Source organism: Aythya marila, assembly GCF_965140915.1.
Source record: "Aythya marila genome assembly, chromosome: 1".
Taxonomy (NCBI): Eukaryota; Metazoa; Chordata; class Aves; order Anseriformes; family Anatidae; genus Aythya; species Aythya marila.
The window spans coordinates 79003464-79018086 of NC_139042.1; the positions used below are offsets into that span (position 1 = coordinate 79003464).

At 37.8% G+C, this 14623-nt stretch overlaps 2 protein-coding genes across 2 annotated transcripts in view; one reads left to right on the plus strand and one right to left on the minus strand.

Annotated features, from left to right (window-relative positions):
- Nucleotides 1-512: 512 nt before the first annotated feature.
- FANCB (FA complementation group B) lies at nt 513-14194 on the minus strand (the record flags this gene model as incomplete). Its single annotated transcript, XM_082784737.1, has 8 exons — nt 513-1023; nt 2145-2382; nt 3223-3677; nt 5719-5885; nt 6767-6895; nt 11521-11613; nt 12117-12269; nt 13286-14194. The coding sequence occupies 8 exons, from the start codon at nt 14192-14194 to the stop codon at nt 603-605; spliced, it is 2565 nt and encodes an 854-aa protein (XP_082640863.1). The 3' UTR covers nt 513-602.
- A 241-nt stretch (nt 14195-14435) lies between these two features.
- Nucleotides 14436-14623, plus strand: part of MOSPD2 (motile sperm domain containing 2) — a 34659-nt gene continuing 34471 nt past the window's right edge. Inside the window, exon 1 of the mRNA XM_082768786.1 lies at nt 14436-14477. Coding sequence (XP_082624912.1) covers nt 14469-14477 — 9 coding nt within the window. The 5' untranslated portion in view covers nt 14436-14468. The remainder of the gene's footprint in view (nt 14478-14623) is intronic.

Below are 14623 nucleotides of genomic sequence, written 5' to 3' on the forward strand. Positions count from 1 at the left end.
CTGCCTGATCTAGTTTCTCCAGCTCAAATAAGTTCTCCAAACTGTCTCAGATCTAATGGCGGCCTCTTGAAAAATTGGTCTGCAAGGTATGGTCAAGAGCTTTCTTCTTTAAGAGCTATCACTACATCTAAGTTATTTAAGATACTGGATCTATCATTAAAAATAGGCTGTTGCTGTTTTGAATTTGTCAAACCCCATACTTAAATTATGAATTAAAATTTTTTGCTTAACTTAGATCTAACTTTAGATTAGTCTTAAGATTTCTAAAAAGTTTAGCTTTGTCTGTGTAAGCAGTCACTTATAAATTTAATAGGGTTATTTTGAACATTTGAACAGTACTTGCTTGCTATTTTTTTCTAACGTATTTCAAGATCGAGAATTACAACTTTGAAATAGCATTTATTAGAAAATACCTTAATGTATTTTAGAAATCTGTAACAAAATGACTCTTGAATACTCTTTTTTGCTGAAGTAGAAGTCACCAACCAAATTAGTTATTCTATAGTTATTTCTAGAGATTAAAAATATGAATAAGTATCTATGAAAATATAAATATTTAATTCTATATTTTTAATTAAAATTTTGTTCAAAATAAATAGTTTCTAGGACTTGTTCAGTCTCCACACAATCATATCAGAACTGAGCTGAGCTTCTGCTAGTTTCAAAGCCATTTCCTGGTAAAGGGCACCATTCATTGTTTGATTCATATTTAGCACACTCTCTTCCCGTTCATTCTGAAGCTTCATTCTGAATTGCTGAACTTTGTCCTCACTGTCCAGTAAAGAAGCCACAGGAGCATCACTGATTTTTTTGCCAGGCTCATTCTGCCTTGTCAAACTGTTTTCAGCTTTACTTTCTTTTGAGGAGAGAGAAGTCCGTGAGGTGAGCATTTCTTTTTCCAAAGCCAGCGCTAACTGCTCAGTAAGTACATCTTTGCTTCCAGATTTCAGGAGTTTTACATCACAACTTGGTGGGAGAACTTTAGTGAGGCTATGAAGGCACTGGAACAAGACTGTCAGACTTCTGTAAAATAAGAGTATTGTAATTAATCTACCTTGTATGTTCAAAATTCAGTAGTGGCAACTACAGTAACGCTACTTTAAATCAACCAGGGAAAAAACTTAAGATGATTATGGTTTTAAGTACTGTGTATACAGCATACACAACCATAAGCAAGGACTGTCTAATGGAGTGCACTTAGCCAATGTACACAAAAAAAAGTTTGTTCAGCAATATAAATAATCTACATTAAAATACATGCAGTTACATGAGCATCTCTTCTTTCTTTGAGAAGTATTTCATTGTATGTAAGGGCCACATGGGATAACACAAAGAAATATGCTTCCTGGTCTGCATGCAAAGGCAAAAAAAAAAAAAGTCAGTTATATTCATAGGTTGTTACTATCAGTAGATATGTACTGCACAGCTATTTGGTGGCTCACTACTTGTCTTTTTGGAATGGTCACTGGTAAGAAAGTGTTACACTTCAATTCAGATATTCAAAATTAGTAAGGATCCCGGATAAAATAGTGTTGGTGTACATCAGGGAACTGACTCCCTTAGACACCAGTATAGTGTATACGATGCAGTGACAGACTGACACACATTCTAAGAGGAATGCAGAGTTTTTCAAAATATTCTTATTTCCTGTATTTGGCCAGATGAGCTCTGCAGATGTCTTTTGATAAAAAAAAAATAAAAAAAAAATTGTTTCAGAACGAAAGACAAACAAAAAGCATCCACAAGCATCCGCAAATAGCTAGGTTTCCCACACTGATCAGAAAGGCATTTTTATTTGTAGTTCAAATTCAATTGTTTTTTAAAATTCTCTTAAAAATTTTCTTTTAAAAAAAAAAAAACAAAACACAAATATTATCAGCATATGTTCATATTACTCTAATAAGAATAATGAATATAAAATTATGATTGGCTGAAAAGAACAAAATAGTACCAAGCACATATTAAAGGAGACTAGAATATTTGGAATCCAATGTACTGCCAAAGACAAAATTAAATGTTACAACTCATGCTCTGACATAGTTCTGATATGAAAATAGTTCTATGCAGCTGTAGGAAACAATATAAAGATGATCTAAAGCGTATATGTTAGATAAATATATTCCACACTTTTTGACCAATTTTACCTGCAAAATAGCGTTAGAACTCCTTCAAATGGACTTTTCAGGGTCCAGTTAAAAACTGTACTGTATACATTTCCTGCTTTATGACAGAACATATAGTCATGGCATTCTTTAAATGGTGTGCACTCCATTTCTCCAAGTAACCATGAATTTACTGAAGTTAGTGTGAAGTCAGAAGACTGAATCTGAAAGGAAAATCTCATAGATGCTGCAAGGACAGCGAGTATGTCTTCCATGGAACCTGCAAGAAAATACAGTAAAAAGATATTTGACCTAAATATTTTGATCAGGTTGCACGCAGTAAATGTGAATAGATTTTTGCTTCACACTCCTAGTGTTACTTGAAGAATCTGCACCTGCATTCAAGTGTTCTCTGGAAATTTTCTTCTCACCTAAATTCTTATACGTACTTCTGTCAAACAAAATGGTTACCTGATTAACAGTATCATCTGTATAAAAAAAAAAAAAAAAAAAAAAGAGCTCTAAAGAGAAGCATCACCTTGCCAAACGAATACTATTAATAGCCTCCTATTGGAGGCTAACACACTGGTGTTAGCTGATGATATAGCATTAAAGGAAGAAATTGAAATTCTTTGAAAATGATCAGAAAGACATTTCACTACATTAGTAAAAGCCCAGTTCAAAACCAGTTGAATTAGGAACTTTGAAATAAAAAAAAAAAAAAGAAAAAAAAAGATGTGAAGATGAGGAAAAGCTTCAATTACTTTGGTATTATTTGGAAAATAGTAATACTAAGTCAGAAAAGCGTGTCTAATCAATACTAAATATCTTAGATGAAAAAAAGCAGGATGCAGCTTTCCATGTTCAGACTTATCTTTAAAGTTAACCTTTCCAGATGCGCTTCAGCACCAATGCTATCACAAAACCTTACAGCAATGCTTTTTTCCATTTTGAAAAGTTTCTTCTGCCTTGTATTTCACCCATTTCTAAATTGAAAAAATCTCTGCAGTTTGCATTCAAAGAGAGAGACATAATTACACCCTGAAAACTTAGCCTCATCTAGAATAAACAGAAGAATCAACCACGTATTTATGAATCCAAATCATATCAAGCCATTTACCTGTACAGTAACTATTATCCCTTAGCATCTTTACTGAGTATTTTCCATCTGAGATATCTTCCAGACTTAATAAAACTTTCCCACAGAGTAAAGTGATCTTTTTGCTCTTCTGTAAACCATCATTCTGATGTTTTTGTTTCTTTGCATGTAGTAGAACTACACAACATACACAATGAAATGCCAATAAGGGTGAAAGGCTGGTAACAGCAGTGACTGTCTTCGCTCCTTCCAGATTAATCTTTGAACATTTCTTATGAACCTGTTTTTTCAGATCATTCTTGCTATGCAAGTCCAATTTCATCTTTTTCGGTGGAGGCTCAATTTGACACGAGGAAACAGATAATGCTGAGAAGGCTTTGTTCAGCTTAATGATTTTATTCCGACACTCAATAATTGGAGAAATTGAAGAGAAGTCTTGATCCACCACTAAAGATAAACTGACATCACTCAGTGACCTGTAAAAATCCATGTAAGATGACTGCACGCACAGAATGCATTTCGCCTCTGAGAAATAACCAAAACTTTTCAGACATATACAGACTTGTAAGACTACGAAACTCCAATATCATTCCAAATTAATTCAGAGAACACACAAAGAGTATATTTTGAATGACTGTTTCATCTAAGCTTGGTATTAAGAGCTTCTAGGAGTTCGATGCGTCTAACTCAAGTAATTTGGGCATTTCATTCCCCCAGAATATGTTGAAAATTCTACATAACTATTGCAGATACTCTAAGCATTTGTAATCTATTTTTAAAACCCAAATCTTTTAATGATAAATTCAGAAAATATCAACTCTACTGTCTTTGAGGTTTAACTAAAAGCTATTCTAGTATTTTATATTGCTTTTTAGGTATTCAAACAAAAGTGCTTGTAGAGAGTAAAATAAAAGATTTAAAATACCATTTCCTTAAACATTCAGTAATTTCCTGAAATGTATGAAGTGCTTTGTTCATTCAACACAGGGTTCTTCCATGAAATCCTAATAGTACTGTTTCTGATCTTCTCTTAATGAAGATTATTTTTTTCTGTCAATCAACTCAGTCTCAAGATGTCACTGACACCTGAAAGTCTTATAAATGTCTAATTTTCTTCACAGAGAAGTATCACCACCTTACAGTGCAATCTAAAATATCACTATAATCTTGCATTAGTAGGAAGCCCAAAAAATAATCAGTAAAGACTTGCAGCTTTGGGGTAGAAAGAAGGAAAGCCCTTTTACCTGGAACCACAGGTTGTTGTATAGAGTATTGAACTGGAGACCAGAAGACCTAGATTCTGCTGCTAGCCTACCAGGTAACCTTTGACAAATGATCTCAGAAGATCTTCACAGATCTTTTCTCAGCTGTAAAAATGGGGGATAGGGCAATATTGCTGCTGATTTTTAAAGAACAGTTACAAATCTTGAAGGCTTCTGAAGCTATACAGGAATTAGGTATTTCAATTTCAAAACCAAATTGTCATCAAAGCTAAAAGAATAAGCACTGGAAAGGCAAAAGCAATCTCTTGCCTCAGTGGCTCTTAATAGGCCGTCAAGAAGACAAGATCAACTTTCCTGTAAAGTTATAGCAACCTGGCAGTTGAGCAATAATATACCCACAGCTCCAACAGAGCAGCCAAAGGGCCTAATAGGTCAGCTCCCTCACAGCCACCGGAATTATTTTCAGTGGCATCAACACTCTTTAAGCTTACCCTAACACAGTCTCAGCTACACAGCATGTGGGAATATAGGTCAAAAGGCAAGTTCTGTCTCCACCAGCATAAGTTTGTTTAATGTAATCCTGCTTTTTCAAAAAGTATGCTCCAAATTATCTCCCTCCATCTAAGAGGGAAATGACATCAGCAGTAATTACTACCAGAACTAAGCAATCATAATGTACAAAATAAACAAATCATTATAACAACAATAAGAATAAACAAACAGTTTTGAAACTTTAAGTATTGAATGCGTCTTTGTTCCATGTAATTTACATAATAAATTGGCTTAGCAAATACTTTATTTGATTGGATATTGACTTTAGCATCGCTGAACACTATTAAGTTGATCAGAGAATTTAAGATGTTTTCTTCTGCACTTCTTTTTAAGCAAATCGCATTCTAGGAATGGCAAGATATTAACACTAAGGCAGCAGGCATGTTATAGCTAGGACAGAACTAAATTTACACTACTTGCTGACATCAGTATACCTTACTTATGCTAATAGGAACTATAGAGAACCATAATTGTTGTCAAAGAAAGCTGTTATAAAAAGTCTCCAGTAACGATGTAGTTATATTGATGCAGCTAATTTTTGGCTATATAACGCATTTTTTGCACAGTGCTAGAGAGAGACAAGCTGCAGCAACAACACTGGCAAGACACACACATGAAACAATTTATACACACAATGAGAAAAGTCAAATCTCAAAAATCCACTCTTGCTACTGCGGGGCTTAACTTGTAGTCTCAATTTCTATAAAACTAAAGAACAAAATTATTAGTTTCATATACTTACAAGGAAAACGATTCAGTTAGTTTTACTCCAACTACCAAGCTTTCACCCACAACACGCTGCCACAATTTCTCTACGAAGTGGTCCGGAACTTTAGATGTTGATGATGCCTCTTTACTAAGAGAATGAGGAGGATTTTCTACATCATCCCAGAGAGAGACAAGACCTTCCTTATAGAAAAATGTTTGTTTAGATAAATTAAGTGCATATACTTGTTCTTTTCATATTGCATTTTTTAGTGTTTTGCCAGAAGTGATCCCTGGAAGTGCTTTTAAGATACATAAAATGAAATCTATATAAACTAGTTTGTTCTCTAGAATAGATTTAAAATATATAATCACCTTTTCTTAAAACACAAGCTGTCATGACAAAAGCAACTCATTCTCTCCTAAGCAGCATGAGTATAAATCTTGTACTGTAATATAACTAATTATCCTGAGAAGACTTAAGGTATTAGAAGTTATATTATATTATTGCATTAATTGCTTAAAATTTGCCATCTAAACCTGGCTGAAGGGGACCTGAAGGGGACAACAACATTAACTGAAATATCAAGTGTATTTCAGGTAAGTTAAGATGTTTATTTAAAGAAACATACTAAAATAACATTTGAATAAACCCCATCACCTTTTTAGCTTCAATTCACTCTGCCCCTGTTACAAAATCAATTTTGCTTACACAAATCTATCACAGCTAATTTTTCATATCAAATAACTGTCCATGATCTAACATGTTATCTAGGCAACTGTGCCAATTAGGACTGTACGCTCCCCCTGCTGTTTGTCACTAACTCTTTGTTAGAGTTTACACCTCCATCCAACCTAGTCAGGAGGTACTGTGTGAATCAATTTCAAGGAAAATCAATTAAATTTACTCTTTTCTACATACACTGACAGGTTAAGAGAATGAACCAGACTTTACTTAGAGCAAATTAGTGAGTTTTGATAGTGGCAATCCCTACTGATAAAAGTAACAAGTGGTTGAGGGAAGCACCCTGTACAAATGGCTCAGCAGAACTCAGAAGTGGTCTGTGCTCTCCTCTGCTTTTTACCTTTTTTGCAGTTGGTAGAATATGGCTTCTTTCTTCAACAAGGTCTATTAATGCTCTGCATGATTCAATAAGAACCCTCTTTTTGAGGCCTAAATGCTGCTGGAGCTCTCGAACAGAAGAAAGACCAGCCTGTAAAAGATAAAAATGATTATCAGACTTTGGCTTTAGTCTACAGCAAGTAAGAACTGTTATTGAAGTTACCAAGATATCCTTTAGCTTTCCATTTTAAGCAAGCATCACGACCTTTTGTTCCTCAAAAAGAGCTTCTAAAAGTTGTCCGGGTCAGGTTACTCTGCTGCCAAAATATGAATCTAAGAGTCCTGGCCTCTTAAAATTAAAGCTTGATCTGAACTTAAACTTCTAAAGTAAATATTCTCAAATTAGGTAGGTAATCTCCTTCATTATTGCTCCTACTTTTGTAACGACATCAATTTTGATTTTTTATTAGGACTTGTAGTGATTATTATTCAAGTAAATATATTGAGGAGTCGACAGTTTTACAGACAAATATGTAGGCTAATTCTCAGCTTAAAAAAAAAAAAAGCATGCCAGCTCCAGATTTTAAGTTTAAGAAAACTCCTCAAAACTGTCCTCTGGAAGACAAGATCCCAAGAAGTCTGCAAAAGACGTGAGAACAAAGCTTATCATTAGAACTGAAAAACAGCCTCTAAATTAATAAAGAAATAGAAAGACATCAAGATAAGTCATCACCAACTGGCAAGACTGAATAGAAAGCACTTCAAGTAACAGAAATGATGCCATTTGCTCAAGCTGCAACAGCAAAGAGCATTTAGAGCAAGTAGTACCCATCATAAAACAAAATGATTCACCACCTATCAAACCATGTGTCCAAAGTACCGCATTCCACAAAATACTCCAATGCCAGATTTAGGGTGGGGAAAGAAAAGGAAAAGTTAAGAAGAAAGATGTTTCTACGATCTCTTCCTAATTGCAGTTATCAGAATACCTTACATTACTTGGTCCCACTGGTGAGTAACTCCTGAGTGAGCAACTGAGGTACAGAAAACAAACAGGAAAGCACAGACTAAAAGTCATAATGGCTAAAGATTCACTCATCTATGCTTGCTGACCCATCTAACTTTTGCAAGTGCTTCTTCCCCTCACAAAGCAACAGGAATGAGAACTGAAATTTATCACATGGCAAACCTAGACTAACATGTGGCTACTGTTGTCTCTGCAAGAAGGGAAATGCACATTCTTTGTCTCATACCCCAAGATGTGCTGACCAACAAGTGTCAGCAGAAGCCACAACCTTTGCGCTGTGGAACTGAGAAAATAAGAGTGCATCACTTTAAAACAGAAGATAAATACCAACATAAAACCATTGCAGTACAGAGTTGAATACAACAGAGCTAAGAGAAAATCCAGCATAAACAGCAGAACAGATGAATCACTGTCTGAAACAAAACAAATTAAGGCAGAGACTTAGTGTCAAGTAAAACAGCCAGTGCTTTGACACGCTGCAATTAAATACTGATAATTATTGATAATTATTGATAAATATTATAAATAAATATTGATAATTATTACAATATTGATAATTAAATAAATAAATAAAGCTAAAGCTACCAAGAACTGTGGCCTTTTTGCAAAGGGCAGAGAATGAAAAGGAAGATTCATGATAAGACTTAAAATACTGTGAAAAGTAAAGGTGAAACAGAAAAAGTCGACAAAGCCAAAGGGAAACCTAATTCAGAGGCCTAGAATCTGAAGCTGCTGCTATAGTAAGTAACAGGCTCTGTGGTTTTCTAGTGACTAAAATCCATTATGAAAAAACAAACTGAAAAAAGGGTTGATTTACAGCAAAGATAGAAGAATAACTACTGAAAGTTCAGACTAAACACAGTAATAAAACACAGTAATAAAAATTAGTTGTACATAACATTTCTTGAATACTTCCCACCCACTACTGAATCAACATTACTAGGACGGGAACAGAAACAATTAGACATTGTAGCAATCCAATAAATCAGAAGGATGTGAGAAAAACAAAAACAAACAACAACAACAAAAAAAAAACACCAACCCTGCCCTGAAACAGGCAAGCCGAGTTGAAGGAAGCAATTTTATCACAGTCAAAAGAACATGGCATTATAATCCTTACAAAATTGTTTAGTAGCTGGATATAGAACAGGCCAGCACTCCTGCCAGAACAGCCAACTAAAATCATCAGAAACCCTGTAACTGTGGCTGTTGTAGTGTAGCTGCACTACTCTGCCAAAGGAAGTTTTCTTCAGAAGATACTGTAATGAATGTTAAGGAAGAATGAAGGAAGAATGAATGCATGAGAAACTTAGAACAGTTCCAAAAATACACTTCCAGATTTTTCAGTTTTACCATCTGCAAAATGCAGCTTACACGTATTACTGTGCATAACTTAAATGCAGCCTATTCCTATGGAGTGGAGCTCAACTTAGTCCTGCCAAAGTTTTCACGTGGCTAGAAAACAGCTATGCGAGTGTAGAATATTTAGGGGTAAAAACAGAGGTATGAGAAAGGGCTGCATTTGCTATTTCACTTTGTCCTAACATAGGAGATAGCACAGAGACTGTCAAAGCATGATTAGATTGCAAAATTCTACAGGACCCAAATTTTGATGATGAGTATTAGAGCCCCCACTCCAAGGCTAAATAACTTTTGCACATTTCCAAGCTAAGCAGGATCCATGCACTATTGTATCAAACAACCATCCCTGAAATTCAGTAATAAATCAGATTGCAACAAAGCAGCAACAGCACTTTACTATTCAGGGAAACACACAAAACAGCAGAGATCTCAACAGGGAAGCAACACCAAGGCACCTACGTCCAAATTCATCACCATGGCAATGGCAAAGATTTACAGCATTAAAACATAAGAGGATTTTTGATTTGCCTGTAGTGCTTGTGCTAGCACGTGGTTTTGGAAATTAGAAATCTACTACTTAAAAATATATATATTTATGACTGATTCTGTGTCTCTGTCAGAAGGACTGTATCAGCAGATGATAACATGAGAACTTCAGCCAGTGGCTTGCTTCTACCAGAGCCATTAGAATGTGCAAAACAGAGTATTCATTTGATCCTAGCACAGATCCACCAAGATGTAAAACAGAAAACCAGCTGGTATTTAAAAAGAACAATGTCAAAAGACAAGTTACATAAAACATTTTGCAGTCAGTGGCAGGGCAGACATCTTCATGACCAAACTGGAAGGATCAACAAACAAGAGGGAAAACTAATGTCTGTCTGGCAGAGGGAGAAAGTAGCTTACTAAGTAAGGACAGACTATAGGAACAAATAATTCAATTTTAAAATATTTGACTACCAAAAGAGTCTAAAAAGAGAAAGTAGTGTATTGTGAAGGAAATATGCACTTTTTTTTATGTGAAAGCCAATAAGCCTCTAATGCACAAAGCAAATAGCTGTGAAAATCTAGGGTTGGAACGGACCTCCTGAGGTCTTTGGAATTAATCAAAATACTTTCTTCTGCCTTCCAGGAAAGACAAATCCATTTTTCAGTGTTTTCCAAGAAACAGTTATTATCTTTTGAATGACACAACTTCAAACATCTCTTCTGTCATTAAAAAATAGAAAAATCTCCTTTTTCAGTCTTTCCATAATGGATCAGATTCCTTCTTTTATTTGAGTCCTAAATTTTTCCCAGTCAACTTGCAAATTTTTTTTTTTGCAGTCAACTCAACAAATTTTTAAGGGCTGGAGATCTGCCACAACACTGGTTTTCACTAGTTCTCAAATGAACAGAATAATTACCTTCTATGTCATACTTAAAGCATTCTCAGCAAACTAACAACATTCTTACATCATTGGCTCTCTTTGAGATTTATACTATCTCCTTAAGTTTCTGGGTTTTGCTGTTGTTTTTAATTTTCCTATTTGGTCAATTGCTAGCCATCTACCTTAGACCAAGGTAACTACACACAGTACTGAAAAAGAACATATTGGAGAGCACGCTGGAGGTTTACTAGCAGGATGAAAGTTAGAAAGTTGCATTTTCATGTTTCACTAGCAGCCAACAATATATTCCCATCATTACTTATACTCTAGCAAGTTTCCCCCAGCTTGTTTTATAAATGAAGCTAATTAAAAGGATGCATTTTAACTTCAATCATTCTACTTTGCAATATTAGCCTAAGAAAGCTGCTAATAACTGGAAGAAAATCATCAGCAGGTGATGAAATAACCATGGTTACTAAGTAGGGCAGAAATCAAAATTGACTTGACTGAAGTCCATAGACAAAGGAAAAGTTGATTCTTTCAGGATTAGCTGCTGCTCATTGGCACTCTTTTGGGAACCTGTCACTACACTGGCTCAAAGCACATAATGCCGAGCAAAATAAGTAGCCACTCAGATTTTATAAAACTGGTTGTTCAATATCTAACAGTAAAATGACTGTTACAAAGCCTTTAAAAAATGGCTTCAGCATTATCTCAAAATTTTAAATAAAATTAGACCCTTCTGATTACCCATATGCGTTTATAACTGAGAGAACTAAAGCAGACTACCACCAGTTCAGGAATGGACACTAAATAACATTGTTTTCTCCATTAATCACTTCTCCAATAAAAACAGTAACAGTATCGTTAACCTTACCCTTTGGGTAATGTAATGATAAAGTAATGTGGAGAGAATACAGAAAATACAGAGAACACAGAAAATACAGAGTACTACGTACAGAGTACTAAATACATAGTACTATATACAGAAAATACAGAGTACTATGGAGTACAAACCTGTAATCTTTTTTCAAGAGCTTGGATGGTAAGCAAACCATTCTCTTGCAATCCTTCTGCAGCAGGAACATCATCTTTGTAATTAATACCACTCTAAAAAAAATAAGTTAAAAAAGTAAAAAGCTGAAAGAAAGGTACAGGCTATTACATCCTACTAAAATAAAGGGGAGGGGGGTGACAGGGAACACCATAAGAGTAACCATATGCATTCTAAAAGAAAAGTCTTATCTTCTGACAGCAATTAGTATTTGGTAGTACATAACAAAAAGGCCCAGTTACGAGAAGATAATTGATAATTTACCTTAATTTTCTTAGCTAAAAGCTAAGCATTGTAGCAAACTTGTTGCACATCTGAAACATTTTCAACCACATTATTTTAAATTCCTGAAAGAATACTGATGCTGTCCAGAAAGCAAAACAATCTCCTCAGATAACTTACATTGCAATTCAGACTCAGAGAGTGTTGTATTCAAAATTCGGGGCATTTTGCAACAGACATCCAATTTCACTTTGTACCAGTATCTTAATAATTTCTTGAGGTTTCTTGATTTAGTAAGCACAGACTGTGCAGCTGAGAAAAGGCAAACTGAACTTACTTCATAGTTGACTTTTCCCAAATCCGTTATTTTGAATGTACTTAACAAGTCTGTACTGGAGTCATCCTTAAAAAGCAGCAACAGTTGGTCAGTTCCACAGCCAACAAAATCATCTACCAGAACAGACTTCACCTTCTGCCACTTGGAAGCAACCTACAGTAGAAGTTTCAAAATACGTATATTGGAATAAATCTTGTACGTGAGATGTTGTTTTGATGAAGTTTGCTTTTTAGAATGAGGCACCCTAACTGAGTGTCTGGAATACAGTGATTTCATAAATTTCAAGATCTTAATCCATTGTTTGGAGCCTCTGTAACACTGGGAAAGCCTAGCCACTCCTCTTTGAAGACCACTTTCCAGAACACAGGTGGCAAAGACTGCACTTTTTCAGTGTAGTCAAACAGATGAATAGCTGAAAGCTGTGCAAGTTATTCAGAACGCATAATAATTTCAGATCACTTACAGATATTCTACCTTTAACACTCAGAAAAATGTGTAGCTATACACAACAAAGATAACTGAGATGTAAAGCCAAAATTGTACAGTAACAATATCTATAAAATGCTGAGGACCAGAAACTTTCATTTCCTGAGTTATGTGACTTCTTGACAGAGTATTACAAAACTCTAGCAGTTTTGTAACTACTGACTTCAGGAAAGAAAAGCAAGGTTGGAGTTACATGATCTTTGTGGTCCCTTCTAACACAAGCCATTCTATGATGTCTTAGAAACAGTGTGGGTTTTTTTTTGTGACTGGTAAGTAAGACTCAAAAGCTTCTCAATTTCAAGAAGGTTATGCTTTAAAATGATACAAATTTACTATCATTTTAACCTAAAATACGTAAACCCATTCGTAACTATCTTATAACTTTAAATCCTCATTCTATGGAAGTTTTTAATTATCAGCAGAAGCTTTGGCCTAGGCTTATAAAAATGCATTATTAAATACTAGAATCCAGGATTTATTTTCAAGTCTGTAAGAAATAAACAAAAGTTTTTCATTACTCATACTTAAAACAGGTTATTTTAACACAATCAATAACAACCAAAAAGTGTTATAGGACCTGAACATGTAGGCTTTTCACTTGCAGAAGCTTCAGTTAAGACAATATGTACAAAAAAAAAAAAAAGATAGGATAGTAAAAGGGAGCTATTGAAGGCCATAAATACCTGTAAGTTCTCACTCCGTACAACACACACATTCCCAGAGGCAAAAGACACAATAAATAGCAAATGATTGCCACTGGTTACAGCTGTTTTTATTGACCACGGCTTCTCATAAGGAAGCTCGCAAACACCTTTAGGGTGACCGTCTTGGAACCAGATGAGTTGATTCTTGTGGGTGACGGCAACCACCGATGTCCTGAACTGCTTTTTCAGCATCTCGCTCTTACAGACGTGGGCAGAGGACACCACTCTGCTGTACGCGTGGGGCATGAAGCACGTGCTGGCCAGCATTTTCTGCGCTTCGATGGCGTAGCCGAAGAACTCGGTGCCCCAGATGGCTCTGTCCGAAGCGGAGAGCCCATCCTCAGCTTCGCCCTCTTGCAGGCGAGCGGTTCTCACCCCTAGGACTACAGTGCCTTCCCCTTCGATTTCCCCTGCCCACACCACAGAAGAAAGTTGAACGGGCGGGCTCAGCACCGTGCTGGTGCCGGGGGAGATGTAGAAGAGCCTGTCGGCGTGCCTCCACAGCACCGCGGGGCCGCCGAGCAGCCTGACGTCCTCCTTCAGCTCGTAGTCCAACTCGAACCGACAGCAGAGCTCGAAGCGGTTGGAGCCGTGCACGGCGAGGAGCAGGTACTCGACGGCCTCGCTCCCCTTCCTCCTCCTCAGCAGCACGCAGGGCAGCACCACCCCCGTGGCGGCGTGCGCGGCGCAGCCGCAGCAGACGATGGCGGCGTCGCGGCGCCGGCCCCGCAGCCCGAACGCCCCGCTCGAGCCGCCGCCGAAGCGCCCGCCGCCCAGCGCCGTCCTCCTCAGCCGCAGCTCCGCCTCCGCCAGCCACAGCACCAGCACCTGCCCGCCGTAGGGCAGGGCGTGCGCCCCGCCGCCACCGCCCGGGGACCCCGCGGCCATCCCTGAGGCAGCAGCGGGGCCGTTGGAGCCCCAACGGAATTAACGGAAGGCGGGGGGGGGGAGGGAGGGGAGGGAGGGGAGAGGAGGAGGCGGTGCGCACCCGTCCGAACCTCCCGCCGCCGCCGCCGCGCGCGGGGCACGACGGGAGGAGGGCGGGAAGGGGCGTGACCTCCTATCACAAGCCCCGCCCCTTTCCCCTCGTCGCCCCGCCCCTCCCGCGGGGTCACGCGGCGCGCGGCCCCGCCCCTCCCCATTCCTTCCTGCCCCCCGGAGCATGGCTGACGTGAGTGGGCTCGCGCCGCTACCCCCCCCCCACACCTCCCCCCCTCCCTTCCCTCACAGCGGGCGGTTGGCGACCGTTGGGGGCGGTTTGGGGGGCGCCGCGGGCCCTCCTCACGCCCCCCCCTCTTTGTCTCTCTTTCTCTTTCT